This window comes from Pleuronectes platessa, chromosome 6, assembly GCF_947347685.1.
Source record: "Pleuronectes platessa chromosome 6, fPlePla1.1, whole genome shotgun sequence".
NCBI lineage: Eukaryota > Metazoa > Chordata > Actinopteri > Pleuronectiformes > Pleuronectidae > Pleuronectes > Pleuronectes platessa.
The window spans coordinates 23311094-23333103 of record NC_070631.1 but is presented as its reverse complement, the minus strand read 5'-3'; the positions used below and the strand labels follow the sequence as shown (position 1 = coordinate 23333103).

General features: G+C 41.2%; 1 protein-coding gene and 1 long non-coding RNA gene across 2 annotated transcripts in view; one reads left to right on the top strand and one right to left on the bottom strand.

The window, feature by feature from the left end:
- Positions 1-18541, bottom strand: part of LOC128442265 (uncharacterized) — an 82744-nt gene extending 64203 nt beyond the window's left edge. The window contains exon 1 of the long non-coding RNA XR_008338816.1: positions 18509-18541. This is a non-coding gene — a long non-coding RNA (uncharacterized LOC128442265). The remainder of the gene's footprint in view (positions 1-18508) is intronic.
- On the top strand, positions 4666-17951 carry LOC128442262 (Krueppel-like factor 15). The gene is made up of 3 exons (XM_053424643.1): positions 4666-4941; positions 6630-8239; positions 14693-17951. The coding sequence occupies exons 2-3, from the start codon at positions 6729-6731 to the stop codon at positions 14859-14861; spliced, it is 1680 nt and encodes a 559-aa protein (XP_053280618.1). The 5' UTR covers positions 4666-4941; positions 6630-6728; the 3' UTR covers positions 14862-17951.
- Positions 18542-22010: the final 3469 nt, after the last annotated feature.

Genomic DNA, 22010 nt, shown 5'->3' with positions numbered 1-22010 from the left:
ATTAGACACAGAAGGGGTGTTTGTGTTTGTGTCGGTGGCAGTGGTAGTGATTTCTGTGTTGGGGGGGGGGGGGGGAGTTGGAACCTTCACAGCTTTATTAAAAACTCATTGCGAAATTCTCAGAGGGAGCTTTTGTTCCCAACAACGACCTGGTTTTTTATAAACATTTCACGTTGGTGCTGCGGACGTCTCAGGAGAGTGTCTGAAAATGTGTATGTGTGTGTGTGTTGGTACTTGAGAAAAGCAGAAACTTCAGGCAAAGGGTGAAGTGTCCTGTAATAGATTTACTACCCTGCAAAAACTGTTTTTCCTGGAATAGTATTTTTAACGTCTCAGAGGAGAAAAGCCAAATATAAGCCTTCCACAATCTGTTTTTTCCACTTATGTGGCAAAGATGTGATCATATACCAATCAGCACCACATGAAAACAACAAATCACGTTTATTGCTGTTTATACTCTGTGTGTCAGTGACAGTTTTGTATCAAGTGTTAGGGTAAGCGAAATAATCCACGCGGACACAACATCATACCTGCTCCAATCACCCAGTGAACTCCTGTTTACGTGACAGGGTGTAAAACTGCAGGGGTCCGTCAGCTGCTGAGCTGAACGCTGGTTACAGCTCAAACACTCAGGACAAGACACCAAACAGTTGGAAAAAAAAACTTTAATCTAAAACCTTAATTCCAAATGGGTTTATCACCAAATATATATTTTGTAATTGCACTTTTATTTGCCTATAAAATTATAATAGTCTGCATTTATATGTATATGCGTCTCTTTCTATTTTCTACATTCTATTTTTACTCTCATGATAATGCACAAACACAGTAAGCATCTTCGTGGGATCATCATCAGCCACTGCACTTCACTCAAGTAATGATAGGTGAATATTATGATTGTATTCTCTGTATTTTTATTTGATTTAATTTATTATTCTGTTTCATACTCTCAAGTATTCTCCTGTCTACCCCATTCTGACTATCTGCTGCTGTAAAGAGTGAATTTCCCAGGCGCGGGATCAAAAAAGTTTGATGATGTATCTATGCAATAGGATTATTACAAGATAAAAGGTTAGTAAAGCCTGATTGGGGGTATACTGTATGTTAAAATGGTATTCATAGGCCCTCTGATGCTTTTCTTTGATTTTATTTTTGGGTGAAATAATAACCTTGACAAGCAGCTTGCCCTGGCTTGACACACTGCTTAATGAGTATTTACCCAAATCTCCCTTCAAGTGCTGCCAGCCTTCTTATGAATATTATCTATGGTCGTTACAACCTTACAAAATGCACCCAAGAAGTACAGACTTTTACCATTATACTTTTGGCAATTTGCAAACATTACCAGAGGAAATAAATCAATTTGATCCATTAAGTTCATCTGGGGCTTACATAATATGCATATGTGTAGGTGTTTGTGAGTTTGAATAGAGCAGCCGAAACCAATTAGTAGAGAAAAGAACCTCTGTGGACATGAGACTGTGCGAGTGAGTAATCACCCTGAGCCCAGCATTTCCTCAAACACAACGTCAAATCACACTTAAAAATATCTCTTAAAGTGTTCGCGTAGATACAGTGGCTTCAGTAAAAACTAGCCTAACAAGATACCAGGACTTCTTAATATCTTTAACAAGCCAACTATTATGAGCAAAGATGTAATCTGTGGGGTAAAACAGAGAAGTGTTGACTGGACACAGTGAACAGCAGCGGCCCTGCTTCTCTGTAAGAACTTTTTCATGAGCAACCTCGCAGGACCTCTGATTCAGGGTCAGTATCAACTGAGAGAGTCTGAGAGTTTGTTAAATGAGCCATACTCCATTCAATTTGGGAGGAAAGCAAAAACACACAGAAAAATGTTTTTGCTCAAACTCTTATCTGTGACAAAATCCTGAAAGGTATTCATGTGCTAGAGCAGCAACGGGAGGAATCATACAAGCCGGCTCTTTTTCACAGCAGTTAATTTGACTCAAGTCCCAGCAGAAAAAGCAGAGGTGTGATCAACTAAATGAATAAATAGCTTCATTCTATTCCTGGCTGTTTGACAGGGCGCCAGCAATACCAGGACCCTGAAACTGAAGCAGCTAAATGGAATTTAGAAGACGGTCGACATGTCAGTTACCAAAAAGTCAAGCAAAAATATCTTGATCTCCCCCTGTTTGTCGGCTTCAGTAACGCTCATATATCCTACCATGTTAACAAACAGGACCTGGAGCAAACTTAAAAAAAGACAGTTTTCCAAAGATGGTTTCTGTCATTGTAGCTAGTTGTTATCATGCTGATCTATATATGTTCTAGTTAAAAAATGTTCTTTATTGCTATTCGAAGCAAGAAACAGGAGATTGCCTGGTAGTTGCATTAGCAGAACCTCAATCTTGCAGCTCCGCCCCAAATAATGGATGACTACTCATCCAAAAACCTTCAACTTGAGACCGCCAAGTTTGAAGTTGATTGAATGGGCGGCTGTTGAGAAAAATCTAAATACAGTCAAACAGACAGAGATTCCTTTATTTTCAGTGAGCGGTGTGGTGATGGTGGTAACATTTAAAGTGGCAGTATAGCCAGAGGAGAAGTAGAAATAGGCCTAGTGATTGCATACAATGTCTGTCAAACCAATACATTTAATGTACTATAACAAGTGCCACAAATAATACAATTACAACTATAATGGCTAAACATATGCAAGCTACTGCTGGAGAAATACAAATACTAATATTGATGTTTTGATATTACACCTACAACTATACCTGCCAGTAGGCTTGGTGCTGGACACTTTAACAGTAGCAGTACAGCCATTAACTAAATGGTCGTCTTAATAACAGGGGCAGATATATAGTTGTAGAAGTAATAGTAAGTAGTTTCAGTATGCATAGTACTTGTGGCATTTGTACTGTACTAGTAGTGAGAGCCACAGGAGCATAGTATGGTGTCATACTGAAACAGCGGTAGCAGTATTTGTACTACTACTATTAGGCAAGTACAAATACTGCTTATATTGTTTCAATACGACACTTCAACTATTACTAAATGTGTCTGCTAGCAGGCCTTATGTAAAGTAACAGGTACCATGAATAGTGCAACTACAACTACTACTGCTACAGCTATCCCTGCTAACACTTAAGTTTCAGTACTAACAGAAGCACTGGTAATAGTATCACAGCACAGCAGCAGTGAGCAGTAGTAGCAGTAATCTGTCATACAAAACACGGGTCCTCAGTGCAACATTGTGTACCCACACAATATAACAGCCACTGTATCTGTGCTGTACACATGTACACAATGAAACACTCTTGATGTTTACAAGCAAGTTGAAGGTAGATCATTTATCCAAGCACACTGAGAGGTAATCAGACCTATACGTGGGCAAATCAAATTAGGCTGGAGCCAGTGAAGTTACTTCAGCCCGGGCGGAGGTGTTTATACGAGGTCTGCTCAGCTGGAATGAAAGCAAAACTTCTATTACTGATGTTATTAAGCAGCATGTAAACACACTCACTTACCTAGTGAATGGAATCACTCATCCACTTGGTCACTCAGCCACTTATTTAGCAATGGTTATCTGTAACAAGCAATAAAAGCTCGGTGTGCTCGAATGGTATAAGAGTCTCTCACGAAAGCAAAATGTCGATGTTTGTGTTCTTCTGTTTTTTTCAGGAATATAATCTTCTTAGATTTCTAATTGAATACCATAATATAAAGACACCATTTAAAAAATATCTTGAGAACCATCCATCTTATCAGCTCCACACTTGGTGTGTCTATTGTAAATTGCCAGAACATTCAAAAATACAAAAAAATTCTGTTTGGCAATTTGTCTTGAAAGTAAGAGCCTTGCTGCAATGCTTTATATCAAGTATATAACAAAATAACAACAGTTTAGGAAATCCTTCAAACTTACATATGGACCCCATACATGAAGAATAATAAAGCAAATAATGTTTAATTGAATGAAAAACAGTGCAGATAAAGCAGGTAGAATCAACACAAAGTGTTCTTACTTCACTCTGCACCATAGACTGTTTATGAAAACCTCTGCACACAACATCCAGCACAATTAAACATAAAAAGTGACAGTTTATAGTAAAACTGTTTGAGGATGACTCACTAATGACAAGGAATAATTCTGAGGTACCTCCGAATCTTTAACAAAGGACAAGAGAGCAGAACATTAAAAAGAAACTGGTTTAGAACAGGCACTGCACTGGTACGATAAGTATTAAATAAAGTAGATTTCTGTAGTAATATTCAATGGAAACTACTCATTCCTATGGAGGGAATGAAACTGCACTGTAAGCCGTGCTGATTATTATATTTATTAGAGAGTCGTTGAACCAACAATCAACACAACGACACACTCACTGGAAGCCTTAAAGGTCATATTATTCACTGGTATTCAATAGTAAAATGTTACGGAGTGTCAACACAATCCACACGTCATCTGTTGTTGCTACAGGGATATGAAGGTGGCTTTATGATCAGGTCTCAGTAGTACACATCCTACCTCCTTCTTTCACAAAAACATACAGACACACTCTCTCTCCTTCTTTCCATTGACGCCATACCCTGAGGCCGGCCTCCCTTCACCGTAAGCCAATGGCGCCGGGCCGAGCAGGCGAGCCTTCATGAGCCGACCCCCTAATTTGACTGGTTTAATGTACCCAGCTCCGATCATGTGACGTTTAAGCGAACCACCAGTCCTCTGGAGAGAGGGAGAGTGACAGTGTGCGTGTGTGTGTTAGAGAGAGAGAGAGAGTGAGAGAGAGCGAGAGAGTGAGTGAGAGAGAGAGGGAGAGCGCGTGTATGTGTGTGTTTGGAGACATAGTTATGAAGAGACCGTGTCAGGCGGTGTTATAGCCATTACGCACTGTTACGCACTGACAGCTACTTTCCAGAGAGGAGCACTGTGCGCAGAGGAGCGCGATTTTGGATTCCTCACATGCACAGGTAAGAGCAGATGAAGGTGGTGTGATCGAACCGTAGCCTGAGTGCGTGTTTTCTGTCTGTATTTGTGGAGCACTGTGGAGACGCATGGCACAGCGCGGCGGGCTCTGAACACGACGCTGCGTCCCTCTGGAAAAAGATACCCTCGGGGGCGCATATCATATATGCGGCAGGGCTAACTTCATATCCACCTCATCTGAAACTTATACTGATCATTTTTATTCTTTGGGATTTGACCCGATGTCACAGCTGGCCATGTGTAATCGGTTGTCGAAGAGCAGGAGCGCATCTCACTGCTGTCAGAGCTTTGCGGCTGGTGTTTCAGGGTTACTTCAGGGCAAATGACTTAACACCTGGTCAAGCCAAAGTATACACAAACTATTTTCCTCTCATCAGGAATCCAGCAGCAGCTGATCCCAGACCCTCCATGTCATGTGATGTTATCACGTTAGAAACCATATCAGATTGTTGGCGTTAGATCGGTATTTCACTGTAGTTGTCTAGCAGCAGCACACAGACATTTAATGAACCTTTAAAGTTACCGATTATATATTGAATTAAACAAACCTTTGATTAATTGAAGCGGTAACAGAATGAATATATTTCTAAAACCAGATGGAGTCCTTTTCAGGTCCCCGGACCTCACTTAGGAAAGACCTGCTTCCTAACTTTACACAAGAGGGCGCACACTCATTTTGTTTTCATCCACTCAGTCATCTTTATTTTGCAAAACACATGTGGCCTTTTTAAGGTTTTAAAGGAGATTATATTGTCATGTTTATTGTTCCCTGCATGTGAGGCCGTTTGATTACGTCAAGCATTGTTTCTAATCCAGGTCAGTGTGGACGTGGTGCATTGTTTGTGCATTGTTTATGGATAAAAATAGACACTAAATCCTTCAGTCATCATCCTGGTGAAATCTGCTGATCTTCCACTGAGTGACTGACTGAACCCTTTGCGTGCTAACTGTGCCTCTTGATGCTCTGCAGGGAGTTTTAAGGTTGCATCTTTATTCTAACCTCTGAGAGTATATAACTATGTCCTGCATGTATCTATGAGTTATGTATCACTGAAAGTATTTGATTGTTCATTCAGATAAAGCTGATATATGGACTAGAGGAGGGAATTTAATAGGAAGACCATATTAAATGACAGCATGAAACATGTATCTTCAGTGGGGAGAAGTGGGAAGCCCTGATTCCACATAGTCAGCTTGAAGACTGATCCAGCAGCTGCACCGTCTACACACACGCGCACACACACACACACACACACACACACTCACAGACACACACAGTCTTCAAATTCCTTCACACGTGGTGGACTTTCCTTTTGAAGTGCCATCAGCTGCAGCTCTTTTGCAAAAGCAGCAGGTAGTTGAAAGACACTAAGGGGGCCTTTATTTTCATGTTCATAGAAACTTGAGGGACTCGAGAAACAGTAATCTCACAGTTTAAGACAGCCTCCCAGTGTCACTGTGTAGTCATGAAGATCACAAACCTGTAAAATCTAAAATCACTTTTGATTGAAATATACATAAATATAATCTCAGTCAGAGTAGGTGCCACCTGATGGTGGATATGTCTTTAAATTCAATAAAAAAAAAAATCATGTGGTTTTTCCTGCAATGCAGTTAAAGATAATTTATTTCATTGGAATAAATGATAAACACAATACTATTTCTTTTGCAGGAAAAATAAAGACTTTTTCATCAGCATTCAGTGGATCTCCAGCAGAACAGCTTGATCTTCAGAGCAGACCGGAGTCAGCTGCCACCCATCCGAACAGGAATGGTGGATCACTTGCCGCTTGGTGACGAGACCTTCCTGTATTACACTGGCTCTCTAGGCTCTGACTACAACTGCCTCTGTCGCCACGCCAATGGTGGCGTGTCGCCGGGCATCATGGTAACTGATGCATGCATTTACCATCGCCACCACCATCCTTACCAAGGGTTGATGGTCTCTTCCTCGTCTCGTCTCTCAGAGGATGACCTCAGTGACTCCTCAAGCCCTCGATCCTCCCTCTGCTCCAGCCCAGAGTCCTCATCGCCAGCCTCGCGGCACGCTTTCGGCTCGAGCTCCGATAGCAGGAGCAGCAGAAGCAGTGGGAGCTCCAGCTCTTCATCTGGAGGAGAGAGTCAGGAAAGCTTGCTGGACCTCCTGCTCTCACAGAACTCCCTTAGCACCTCATTAAACCAAAATGCCAGCCACAGCAGCTCTCTCAATTCCCCTCTTTCTTCCTCCATATATGTTTCCTCTCCACCTCTCTCTTCCTTTTCATCTCTCACTCCCCCCCTTTTACCCATGGGCCTGGCTTGGGAGTCCAAGAGGGAGCAGCGGTTGAGTCTCCTCCAGCAGCAGGCCAAGGAGGACTGTTACGAGTTCCCCGTCTTCCTTGATGAGCTGCAGGATCCTGCGGCGCTCCTTTTTCAGCCCACGCTGGAGGAGATTGAGGAGTTCCTCGAGGAAAACATGATGGTGGCAATGGAGAAAGAGGAGGAGGGGAGTGATGAGGCAATGTCACCAACATCAGAGGACGCTGAGGCGAAACGTTCAAGGACATTAGCGGGAGAAATTCTATCAATGTTTCAGAACTCAGATCAGACTGTTCCTGTTGACACAAAGACCAAACATTCACCATGTGCGTCTGACATGGACAGCCCACCATCAACAGTGGATGCTACTTGCATTAGTAGTTATACTTATTCTAGTAGTCAAGTTGATGGGATCAAACAGGAGGACCATGAATCATTGCCCTCCTTATCAGAAGATACCAGTGCCTCCAATGTGCCAGTCATCCTACAAATCCAGCCCATACAGATCAAACAAGAACCCAACCCCAGTGCCATATCAGATGCCGTCACCCAGCAAACCCAACCACAGAAAACCCAGTCCCAGCCAACTCAGGCCCCATCGGATATCAAAATTGCGCAGCTCCTGGTGAACATCCAGGGACAGACCTTTGCTTTGGTGCCTCAGCTTGTTTCCCCAACGAACATGAGTAGCTCGAGTAAAACCGGAAGCGCTACCTCATCCAAATTTGTCCGGATTGCGCCAGTGCCCATTGCAGCTAAACCCAATGGCCTTGGAGAAGCTGGGCTGGGGGGCTCGGCTGCAGGGGTCCTTGTTGGAGGTCAGAGGTACCAGAAGAGTGCTGTAGCAGACCTAATTAAAATGCACAAGTGTTCTTTTCCTGGCTGTAACAAGATGTACACCAAAAGCAGCCATCTGAAAGCTCACCTGAGGAGGCACACAGGGGAGAAGCCCTTCGCCTGCACGTGGCCTGGCTGTGGATGGAGGTGAGAAAGTGTCCTAACTTAAGATCAAATTAAAGTAACGAGTCAAAAATAAACTAGAGTATATCAGACCATTCTTCATTTCTTCAGACTTGCGCAAATTAGAACGTAGTTACATTTCTTTTTTTTTTTCTGTTCAAAGTTTGGATAAGGGGATGGAGATGAAAGGATGTGGTGAGATTATATTGAATGCCTCTTCAGCGTGAACTCTTCTATATGTTTATGTGAACTTCAGAGATTAAAGAGAGCAACCACAGTTATCAACTTCCGCTGTGGACACACTTACAGACAGACAGAAGATGATAATTGACTGTCCCAGATGTGCCTAGACTTTACAGTCATATACAGAGTGCTGCACATTAGTTTGTCAAATAAAGAACCATGATTTGTATTGTGAGGGGTCATTGCAGCTTCGAACAGCCTGGTGCTTCATTTAAGATCTTGCAATGACACTGTGCAGTTGTCTTTTTTTGTTGAGGCTAAAACATTCCGCAAGGTTGTCATCCTTTTTACCCAAAAGGAAACTGGTTCCAAGTCTTTAACTTCATTCACAGTGAGTGCCTTTGATTGGCACCAGTTTGATTTGATAATGTTGTTTAGCAGAAGAGTAGAACAGATTCATTAGGGCATATACAATAAAGGATTCACAAGGCCTAGTTTAGTTCATAGAGGAAAGGTAACAGCCCATCTTCAGGGAAGTAATATTTAAGTCCAGTTGAGATGGTTAGAACTTGCTCTCTCATACACACCGGCTGTGTGTCCCATTATCTTTGTGTTTTCGTACCATGGTAAAGTTGTAGATTAGATAGAGCTCCTTTTGAAGTTGCTTTCAGACTTTGTACCCTGTTAGTTATTCCACTTGTTTGCTCACTGTCTGCAGCCACAGTAGAGATACACTGGATTAGTGCAGAATCCAGTTATAAGTTTTCACTTCAGAGCACCCAGAATTCATTTTTGTTCCGTGACACATTTTAAAAGACTAACACTAACAAACTAACTCAAGCTGCTTTTTTGTCTTCTGTTATATTTACCGTCATCCACGTAAGAAAAACCTTAATTTGAACTGTTCTATCAAAAATGCCAACTTTTATCATGTTGGTCAATGGATTACACCTCTATGCATGCAGGTATTGCCCAAGGGAGCTATAGTTTGTGTCCACACAGAGGCAGGGTTAAGGCAGGGCAAGCGGTCAAGGTTTAATCATGGTAAGGATTGATTTAAATGTGAAGTTAGAAACATGTTAAGTTCAGGTAGTAGTGGTCAGGTAGGTCAGTGATCAGGGTACTTCCTGAGAGCAACATACACTATTATAGTGTATAGTGTATACTACACTTGCATGGAACTTTAAGGAATAGTTCCACATGTCTGGAAATACTTTAATACACTATCCTGCAGTGAATCTGGGAAAATATCGATTCCAAGTCACTGCGCTCTGGTGCTCCTTGCCCAGGAAGTGTTAAAGCTCCTAACTCAATGTTAAAGAAACACAACTCTCGTTTTACTCTTTTTGTTTGTGCGCTGCTTCAACAAATACAATATAATGTGTTTAAAAGTGAGGTTTAGAGGAGGTGGTGGTGGGTAGATTTTAAAACTTTGGACAGAGCCAGGGCTTGCTGTTTTCACCTTGTGTCTTTATGCTAAGCTAAGCTAACTGACTCCTGACTTCACAGACATGTGACGAGTCTCAATCATCTTATTAGTCTCTCAGTGAGGCAGCAAAAAGGGAAATTTAAATGAGCTCATTGCATCTTTAAAATATTTTTACTGGAAATCCTTGAACTCTTGGGAGTCACAAATTGTAGAAAAATATACTGATTAAAATGAATCACTGTATACAGTATGAATGTGAATTAATAGGAAGCTGCATCTTCCAGCAAACTGTGGAGAGCTGTGTCTGATTTTATATGTGTCTTTTATTTATTCAATGGTAAAAGTCTGAAATGACCATATTCAGCACCAGAGCTACGCTTGTCAGATATTCTCTATCTTCAGGAATCCTGTCACTGAGGATGCAGTATCATTTGAATGCAGAGTATCTGTGTTATTTTAGCTGACATGTGGATCCATAAATCTGAGATGAAAAAAATATATCTTGCTGATCGCAGATGTCATTTAGCTTTACCCATGAAAATATCTAAACGATGAAATGCAATACACACTCCAGTAGTAGCTGTATCGTCATGGCCACTATTAGATATCAACTGAGGAAAAAAACTGTTACCTGATCCCCTGTCTATATCCGCTGCTGTGTTTTCACAAACTGCTTTCATGAGTCAATACATTCAGTCGTAGTCAACAGTAGTTCATGTTTGTGCCACGCAAGTCTCTTGCAGTGCACATGATGATTTGTCTTTAGATCCGTCAACGCTAGATTAGAAAGTACCCAATGTAGGTTCTTAGGCCTCTATATCTTAACCATACTATATTTATGGGAAACTATACCTCAGATTTGTCTGTTCTTTCACACACCCACTGCATTCCTACTGTCATTACAAAAAAAAACATTACAAAAGCGTATTTCCGGTATTTCAGGAAGACAGATTTGTTTTATGCTAATAATAATGATGTATATTTGCACCTTTGAAATGGTTGCATTAGTCTTTTATGAAGAAACGCACAGAGGGCAGTGCATTTTCTTCAGCTGACCTTGAAACATAATACTCCAACTCCTCTCAAAGCTGCACCTCTATAATCTTTACATGAGAGCAGCAGTAAAGTACATATAAAGTTGCCCTTTCCTTGTTCCTCTCCCTCTGGGCCAGGAAAGGGAGGTGAGCTGAGCACCCCTCACCCTCGGTAACCTTAGATGCATGTGTTGGCTCCTCTGAAGTCATGAGGAGCGTATTTCATTGGCTGGAATTCTACTCAACACATAACTCAGTGAAAGTTATATCTCCTTCGACGCCAACCCGTTTTCCGGCCTTTTCTTTAAAGCATTTTCTGCCTTTACCCCTTTCTTTTTCTCTAACTGTATTTTTTCTGGTGATGGTCGGATGATGTACAGACACAGACAAAGCCACATGTAAACACTTAAAGTAAGTCACACACACACACACACACACACACACACACACACACACACACACACACACACACACACACACACACACACACACACACACACACACACACACACACACACACAAGCATGCAGTATGTTAGACCTGCATGGGGGTTTGTATGGGACGACAGGGCTCAAACACAAACAGTTTACTGTAAAAACACCCGACGTCTGTCGTCAGGGCAGTGGCTTGTTGTACTTGTCAGCTGATATATTCATTTTAACAAAACAGTGTTTTTAAGTGGTGACAGAGCTGCCACAGTTTGATTTACCTTTAGCTACTGACACTGACAGAGAGAGAAAGAGAGAGAGAGAGAGAGAAAGAGAGAGAGTAAAAGGGACCATTTACCTGTGCAATATTTAAACTGTATTATTGAGCCATCAGGGAAATCAGCATCCTCTCGATTTCTGACCTCTTCAGGAAGGTCAGTGAAATTGAGAGAATAAAGAAAACAGCCTCTGTGGAGCTAGAAAGAATCTGGTTCCTCTAGTAAAAAAAAAAAAAAAGGGGAACCAGTCAAATATGTATTTATGCTGCATGTAGCTTTGCATGCATGAGGCAAACTTCTGTCACGGATTAGTGCAGACATGCATTAATGTGATCTTTCTGTGAATGCATACACAGTTGAAATTGAGTCCTTTATAAACACAGTGACAGGTGACACAAAGAGCTTTGAGCTGACAGGAAAAATAAATCTCTGTTACTGTAATTTTCCAGGTGTGCAACCACCCTGTTGCCCCACCTTCCAGGCTGTTTTCCCAGTTCTCCGTTGGCTGCCGAGCAGACTGTAGGGACAAGCTAGAACAAAACCTGCATATGTGTTTCCCACAGGCCCCACACTCGTGTGTAGAGCCGTAGCCACGCCAAACCGCCTGGAGGACTTTATGTGCAAAAACCAACAGTCCTCATGTGAAAAACACACACACACTCGTGTGATCAACACAAGCGTCCTCCACCCTCCAAGTAATGAACTTAGTGACCTCCTCCACCGGCCTCGCTAGAACAGAGCAGAGGGAAGTCACAGAAGTTGGAAGAGGAGTGGGAGGTAAAGAGAAACGGGGGGGTGAGCTGTAGCGAGTTTAGGGAGGCTGATGGCGAGGCTGTTAACGAGAACTGGCACAGGATCGAACTTCTCCGGTAATAGGTGGATTGGAAGAACATAACCCAGGTTGCATATTTTAATACGTTTCTGTTGAAAGATCCTCTCCGGTACATTATGTTGTAGTTGGGCTCAGGCCCAGTTTGGGTCATAAGAATAGCCATGCACATCGCATGTATCATGCTGCAGCTTGAAGCAGATACAGCCTCACAGTGTGATTACCTAGAGGAACAAATGTGCTGTCACATAAAATCCAACATAAAGAGACTGATGCGGTCTCTGACTCATCTTCTAATAATACCGTGCCTCTTGGTGTTTCTACAATCCCTTAATTAAGGTTTGATTAAAAGGCAACTCACACTTGTTTTGTCACCTGTAGTAGATGTGGAGAAGTGTTAAAATGCACTGAACCATATCACCATTAGGTTTTGTTGCCAAGTAGGTTTACAAATACAATAAATCTACTTCCCTGCAGTTTTCCTTTCACACATTCACAATGCAGCCAGGGGTTCTCTGATCAGACGCAGTTACAACACCAAATTCTCTATAGGCAGTAACTCCGGAGGCTCTCACCCGGACATTTGTGTCTAAAGACGGAGGATCTCCAGAGTTCATTGCATGTCTGGAAGCAGCTAAAGAGTTTGTGTCCGGGGTGAGAGGGGACGGCCACAATCTTATCTGCACGCTTCAGACTCCAGGAGGAGTACAGGTCCCGGAGGGAAGGCGGGTTTGCAGCCGATCACCTTCTCGGCAGAGCAAATGATTGGACTTAGGAACAGCTTCTATGTAGAAAATGTGTTTACAGAGACTGGAGCAGTGCAGCATCCTTGAGGCAGCAGTCCTTTTACCAGTGCACGACAGCAGGTCACACATGCACGAACGTGAAGCGAATCGCTCAGGTCGAAGTTCACTGCACGTTAAGCCAAGCTTAGATTTGCCTCGCCACACGAAGTGATTGTTTTATTCGCCTCCTCGCTCTGATAGGTTGGAAGTGACCGGAAGATGGAAGTTCACCGCTGAAGTATTCGTGCGTGGCCGTGCCCTCCCTGTCAACAGCAGTAATCTACAGTCCACACCGAGTGTTTGAACAGTTGCAAATTTTGTTTTATCAGGCTCTGGTTGATCCTGAGCACAGACTGATGATGTACTCATCCTGTCACTTCCGCCGTGCTCGAGCTGTAGCAGCACCAGCCCCATGTCAGACAGATGAGCTGGGGGCTCTGGGTCGTGAGCTGCTCCTGCGTTTATCTCCACATGTTCCTCTTTCCATTATTTTGACAGATGTCGACTTTTGTTAGGGTCAGCAGAACTTTTTTGGGGATCATTTTTGTGAACTCTAGTCTGGCCTTTTTGTTTCTGAGTTTTACATCTTTTTGCATCTTGTGGCGAACCCTGTAATGTTTTGGTCAGTTTCCCTGCGCATACCCTTAAGAGCTAATGTCAGAACAGCACACATTTAGCAGCCAAATGTGCGTCAACTCTAGAAGCAGATGAGTCTGAATGAAGGACTTAGTGTTTGTATTTTGTTCTTGGCCTTTTACATTCCACAGCTTATCTGTATAAGCCGTGTCGGTTATCTTCCTTTTATTACCAGGCCATTAAAATGATGAATAGGCCAGTTGTGTAATCCGTGTCTGGAGTGGAAATGGTTTGACATAACTGTGAGTGACGTCTTCACATCTCAGTGAATTATCTCCTTCATGCCGTCAGCCTGCCGCCGCCGCCGCTGCTACTGGAAATGCGCCCAGAAATCAATCCGTGATACAGATTAATCTGATTTTAACAGCTTCACAGAGATATACACAAAGACACGTGTGCAAACACGTACACATACAATAGGCCCTGTGGTTTATCATCTACTTAACCCTTCACGGTCATGATATCCAAGCTGGACACAGCCCATAGAGACCCAGAGCAGAGCAGGCCAGGAATAGACCGGGCTCAGATTTGCGGTGCCTATGTGTGGAGCTAAATACGGGACGCCGCTTTAACTTCACAGAGACAAAGGGCAAAACACGTACACCTCTCCAATTACCCTCATATAAAACAGCTTGACATGGCTTCCATGTCAGTTTGCAGGTTGAGCATCGAATATAATATTTTGTTCAAATATAGGAAACACCGCAAAAATACTGATTGGTGCATTAATGCTCAGAAGTGGATGATTTGAAACTGAAAATGTATTTTCCTTTGTGAAATATCACTGATTTGCTTCGCTAACTGTGATTATGCAATATAACACCAGTACTGAGTAGTAAGTCATTAATTAAAGCCCCTGGGTTTCCTCCTGACAGGTTCTCCCGGTCCGACGAGCTGTCCCGACACCGGCGCTCCCATTCGGGGGTGAAACCGTACCAGTGCATCGTGTGCGAGAAGAAGTTTGCCCGCAGCGATCACCTGTCGAAACACCTCAAAGTCCACCGCTTTCCACGAAGCAGTAGGACAGGACGCTCTGCAAACTGACCCCCCTGACCCACTCAAAAAGACTGACGCAAAGCAGGGGGCAGGTGGCGTGTGTGTGTGTGTGTGTGTTTGTGTGTGTGCGTGAGAGAGAGAGCAAGAGAGGGGAGAGACAGAGGAGGAGGTGAAAGTCCAAACGCCCTTTAAAGAAGTCTGTGCTGGACTCTTAAAGCTCATGTGTGTTTATGTTCGAATATGTGCGTGTGACGTACATTCATGGTACTGTGATAATTTATTGGGTGGTGAGGAAAAGACTGTAAAACCTAAACTAAAGCAGAAAACTGTTACTTGACCTAACACCCTCACAGGTGGAATAAGCTTCTTGTATATACAACATTTATTTGTCTCACTCGAATCCTGTAGTTAATCCAATTTGAAGAAAACTGCCATTCAGAGGAATTTGACACTCTGAAGTGTGTGTGATTACTGATGCTCGAGCCTTAAGCCTTATATCGGTAAAGGTTGTGAGACGGGGGAGTGTGCTACTATTTAAACCCTCAGTTTTTCCCTTTTCTGGAGCCAACCGTTGTTTTAAAGTAATATTAGTTAAAAAGTCTGGTTTAAACTTTAATGCCTCACCAGCAATAAGAACCTATCAAGACGCATTGTGATCTATGAGGCGGTTTCTTTCTCGATAGTTGGCAGACTAAATGACGCCTCGACATTCCTTCATCTTTCATTCTGTGTCTTTGTAGCCTTTGAGTCTCGTTACAGGAAAACAACAGTGTTGTTAGTACACAAGAACAAAGCTCATGTTGAATTACTGCTCCCACCAACAAAGATCATTTTAATGTCTAATTTGCACTGGTGAGTGAGTATTTTCAGTATTTAGAGTAGTTGTGTTGTGGTCTGACTTCACTAACATACAGCAATGTTTTTTTTTGGTTCTCATTTAGTTAAACACGACCGTCTATCAGAATAGTTGTCATTTTTATGGCCCTTTTTTGGGGGATCAAACAGAGTGAGGTTTGCAGCTACATCCCATGATTATCTGCAAAATATTCCAAGCCAAGGTCGAAAACAAGTATTTATAGAAGCACGTCCGCGTCTCTGTTTTCAACTCATGATAAATCACAACCTTTATGTTCTAGTTTTCTTCTGTTAGGTAAAGACAAATCATGTAGCCATTACTTTATTTCGCCTTGTTCACTGTTGTTAAAAATATGTAAAATAATGCTACATGGTTAATTCAGCTAAAAGACAAAGGGAAAGTACGGTGTCAGTAGGAATCAAATCTAGTTTCTCCCCTTCTTCACACAGAAAAATGTCATACATTTTTCATATTAAATGAAATTAAACATTTTCTTATTCTATTTAAATGAATTTATCTTGAACTTGTTGACCATTTGTTGAGACCAGACGTCTTTCATTAAAATATCAAATGACAAATCACCCCACCACCACTAAATACAAGCATTAAACCAAAACTAAAGGCTCAGCGTTAAATGTGGTTGTGCGCAGAGTCTTCTCTCTGTTTCCTGAGTGAACTTTGTCCATTTGAGTGCACGCTGTCTGAAAGCTCACTGATTGGGATGTAGCGGTGCAGTACCACTTAAACATCATAGGGAAAGTGTCCCCAATAGTTCAAGAGAGAGAGATGCATAGAAATAAAAAAATTGCAACATTTTTATAGTAGTTTTTATGCTTGATCTACGATTTGAAGTTTGTCAGAAATATTAAACTGCTGTGTACAGTGATGCGTCTAATTTTTCCTCTCTTTTTTCCACTGCCTCTATCTCCACCTTTGTTGTTGTCAGAAACAACTGAATCAGTGCTGCCCTCAAATGGATTCAATGTAAAGGATGCATGGAAGTATGTGGACATTGTTTTAAATGGACGTTATCTATTTTCATATGTAAAGGAAGCACAAATGAGTCAACACATATGCTCACACGAGCTAACAAAAGCCACCATAAGCTACTGGTCACCCTAGACTGAGAAAGGCTGTAATTAAACATGCAGGATTGTTTAATTTCTTATGAATGAAACGTTTCATTTTAAAAGAAAGGGATTTTCTATTTGTCTTGCAAAGGTGATACAGACTGGTCCCAATATGTGGAATATTTTGCACCTGTTGTTTCTCAGAGGGGATCAGCGGCTCAACTCGCTGCCACCGAAGCCTGTTCTCTAACAAATATCAGGTTCCCCCCTCCCCTCCTATTTCTTTCCAAAAAGGACAAATGTAAAGGTTCCCTTCGTTAATTGTCTTTGCTCTTACCTTCTGTGACTTATTGCAATTTTCTCAAAGGTTAATAGAAAACTGAAAATTGTTGTTGTCAAGTAAATCAAATCTCTTGCCTTTGTCCTGTACTGTAAGGGAACCGTGAGTGTTTTGCTTATTGTTGTGCTATTACGTGTCTATGTATCTGCATCTCAGCTGAATTAAACCAAACGAGTGACTGAAGGGACACGAACTGCTGCACCGAGATGGTTCACTGTGCCACCAGGATCGGTTGGCGTCAGTCAGTATTGAAATGGTTCGAGGAAGGGATGTGAAAAAGAAATGTTCCTGGAAATATTTGATGTGCCAAAACCTATAACCTTTTTGAGTGTTGTTGGGTCTGCAGCACGTGACGCTGTGTGGAGGAAGTGTATTAACTCTGGCAGGCATTCCTTCCACACGATCAGAAGAAACACTTTTCTGAATGGGAGCCATATGTGAGCCCATGAATGTATGTAAATAATGTATATGCATCTGAAAAGAGAACAGAAATATTCTTCTAGTGATTTCTGCGATTATGAAAGATTTTTAAAAAATATGTAAAGAAAGTGTACATAACATGATAATTCAAATATATAGTGAGAGATTTTAGCAACTTAAGTTCTGTCGAGTGTTTACACGACATATTGTTAAAAAGACTCGTGAAAGATTTCATGCTGAATCCATGAATCAACATTTTATCTAATGGTTTCTTGACTGGAATGATTTAAAACAGGTCAACACAGCAGTGTAGCATTTTGTATCATGAATCATGAGTCATTTTAAATTATGTCCTGTAAACACTGCACAAAAATAGTTGCTAAAGAAATGTTATATTTTTGCTTTTGTTCTACTATGTAAAATACATTTACAATAAAACCATTTAAAGCAAAGATGTGTTGCCGCCCTTGTATCCTTTAGAACAAGTCAATGATTTTGTGAGTGAAGTAATGTAAGATTCAGGTCATGTTAAATCTGGAATAATTAAAGTTACAAAAAGTCAATGTTATTGTTTTAGTTCTTTGATGAGATGAACAGGATGACATAATTTCAGATTTCGATTTTTACACAAGTGTCTAATAGAATACTCCATTCATCCTCCTCTTTTTGTTTTACAGAGCATAGTCTAATTATGTTATTCTGCTAAATCTAAAACAACCTGAAATAGCTTGATATATGATGCTAACATCTATCATTTTGGGTGATTTCTCTATAATTTTGGAAAGACTAACTTTTTTGCCACTGAGTAGATCAGACACCTAATAATTTTTAAATTTTAGAACATAGGACAAGATGGAGAATATCCTTTGTATGTTCTACCTTACAAATGAATGCCTACCACCAGTGACCACCAGCGGATGTTAGGGACGTATGTGTTGGATAGCAAGGCATAACAGTTCTCTATGTTAATATAGTTGCTGCAAGGCATTTGAGTACCTAGTTAACCTACCTTTGGAGAGACTTATTCTGCAACCAGTGAGGAGGTGCCTGAGGGTAGCTGGACCTGAGCAAAGTGGGCAGGATGGATCTTCGTGTAGCCACTGCTGTAGATTTTTGGGTGAGGGAAGGACGTCATAGGTCACAACACTAATTGTAAAATTTATAATTTTGAACTTGATCATTATGTCAGGACAATACTGCTACTACATTGATATGATGTATAAGCACAGCCCTGAATGTGCAGTCAAAGCCAGTATTGACGTCAATTCTGCTACTGACAACATGATATTAAAGTCTTGAAGATACAATTCTACTATTTTAGTATATTTCAGATTTAGAACTACAATTTTACAAGCAGGTAATACACCCTATGTATCTTCTATCTATCGAGTACAAAACCATCTATTACCGGAGCATAGTGTCAGTCAGCTCATACTGTATTTCTGATTTCACTGCCTGTAACATTTTGGTAACAGTTCCGGTTCACTGGTATGGAAAAGTTTTCTTCCACCCACAATGTAGTCTGTGCTGCATGTTCATGATGGATAACTCGCTGAACATAGGCGGCTCACACGTGTTTTCACACGTCAATACTCCTCTTTCTATTGGTCTACTGGTGATCAGCAGTGCTAAAAGTTAAGTTAATATGATTTCAACATGACTAACATAAGATATTTTCTCTGTCTGTTCATCCAACATAAAAATACTCAAAACGCAGAATCTGTCAGTAACGAGTTGCTGCAACGAAGTGTGAGATACACATGTCATCGGCAACAAAACGAAAACCAAGATGTTCTGTGTCCGCCACAGAAACGTAACTCAGGGAGCGCTCTCCCTGGCCTTAGGGTCACACAACCAAAACATTCAGTTCTATTTGACATTTAAACAGGCTTCAAAAGCTGCTTTGAACAGTAGCCTAACTCAATCAGATACATTGTCCTTGTGCTTTTAATCCGGATGTAGCTCAGCAAGAAGTACAAAACAAACCGTTTCCCGTAGTTTGCCGAGGGAAGATGAAGCTGGAAAATGTGAGGAATTTCAGTGTAAGATTTGTACCACATGGTAAATTTGCATGGAAATTACAGCCCCATTTTCTGCTCTCCTTTCATCCAGCCTCTTTTCCTGCTCACTACTTCCTCCCCCTTCCTTACAACATTAAAAAAAAATGGTCCTGACTGTTTTCTGTCTGTAAGGGTGTTTGCTGAGTCATTTTGTAAAAGCCGAGATGTAGCGGCCAAGAAAGAGGTAGCAGCAAAGAGCAAGAGCAAGCTGTGTCTCTCTTTTGCAGAGTCTGTTTTGGATATAGATCATGTTAATTTATGAGCCGGTGCAGGCTCAGAGACATTCTGGGATGAAGCAGGAGTATTTAATTCAGCACATCTGGACCTAAACTGCACACCATGGATGTAACTGCCAGACTGAGCATGCAAGAACATGCAACGGCAGGATTAAATCACAGTCTGATAAAATACTGGTAGCTTAATGTATGAATGTTGGCACAGCACACAATGATGAGTTAAAGGTAAAAAAAAATAATAATAATAATACCCAGAAAGGTTAACATTGCGCATGTTTATTCACATATTAATTTGTTTGAGTCCATTTATCAAAAGTAGGACGGTTATCTTCCACAGATCAATTAAGAACCTGATTGAGAACTGGGTAGATGTTACTGTTTTACAGGTATACACAGAAAAAGTGAGACAGTCACTAGAGATACACATAAGGGTAATTGTAGCTCTTTTTGTGAATGTGTGTTTACAAAGCAAGCCATGAATCTCTGGCAAGGAAAAACAACGTGAACTTGAGGTTGACTCGCAGCTATTTCCGAGATCAGGATTTTCAGCGAACAAGTTCTGAATTAACCTTTGAAACCTTAATTGTCTTCACCTCCTTCCAATTACATGTGTGGAACAGGCATATTATATTTATTGTTCTTGGCAGAATAAGTTAGGGAACAGATTTACTATGTCAATCCTTAGCTAGCACCTGGAAATTTGCAATCATAAACCACGATGACAAACCATTTAACTTAAGAAGGAGGGGAGTGTTCCTTTCCAATGTTAAACCCTAAAATAGATATTTTTATCAAAAGATGAATATGTAAAGTTCTTATACAACGTTTTCTTAGAGTAAGTGAGTAAGATGTGAGCTTTACTGAATCCCTATGTTTTCATCTTAAAGCTTTTTACAATATGGCTAATAAGGCTAGCATGGATTGCCATACAGCATTAACTATACTAGCATTTCTTCACTGTGCTGTAGCCATAGATGTACAGACAACTGGAAACTTGAGAAATAATTTGTGGATATTGTGATATACGTGTAGTACAGTTTAGGGGAATGTCCGCCCTCTGGGGGATATATAGCCCATGAGAACGTTTAATCTGGCCAGCGGGGCACATTCTTAAAGACAAAAAAACAACAAATACATCTCCTGACAATAATAATTTGATGTTTGTGTGATTAATGAGGATTACATTACATAGTTAATAAGTACACAAATATGTCCTTCAAGACAGTCCGTTCCAGCTGTGTGCATGTCCAAATCATGGTCAGGTGTACACATCATCGCTGGCAAGCATCATGGCAAAGAACAACAAAGGACATATATATTGAACTTGCAAAAAAAACTATTATTGTTTTTTTGAACATACCTACAGTGATGAAAGAGGCCAATCTCGAGGGTCATAACAGCTGGAAGCATGGAGCCAGACTGGATGAGTTTCAAGGACAAATGGGCTGGAAAACGTAACTGCTCTTGGGCGGACATTGGGTGCCCAACAGGCAGCTTTCACAAGACCACATTCTGACAGGGACAATGTTTTACAGGCAAGTTTTGTGGTGAGTGAGCCAATAGCTAAGACGCTGAAACATCATTCAGAGAGAGAATTTGTGAAGGAGAACCTTGTTGCGTCTAGTGGGCTGCTTGCACCGGACAAAATAAAATTTTTCCAATTGCGGTCTTTGGAAGCCATGTGCATGCTGTGACAAGTGAAACTGGAAAGTGCATTTTCCTACTCTGCAAATACAAAAACCTGTTGTGACATCTGAATATGGTAGTGAGACTTCATGCATTTGAAGATAGGTTTCAGGACGTGAAAAGTAAATAAAAGTAAATAAAATTATTTGGTAAGCCGTTGAATGTCAAACAACCTACAACATGTGATCATTTGGCTTCAGAGCATTAATGAGCCTAAAGCTTGGTTAAACAACCCCCCTCTGCTCAAGTTTTAAAAATGACGACGTCCTCGGGATTTAGAACATGTTTGTCACAGACTACTGCTGTCAGGAGGTCTTTTCCGGACTGACTTTTGCAAATACTTATTTTCTGCGCAAGACTAACTGACTCAAACCTAGAAAACCAGCGGATAGTAGCATCATCGTCAATACCATCTGACATCAGATACTTCACCAAAGAAAAGCTGCCCCATTCATCATTAGTGACTAGTGTGAAGAATAACTTAATACAGCCCATTCTGGGTCTCATTAAAATTCAAAAAAAAATTGAC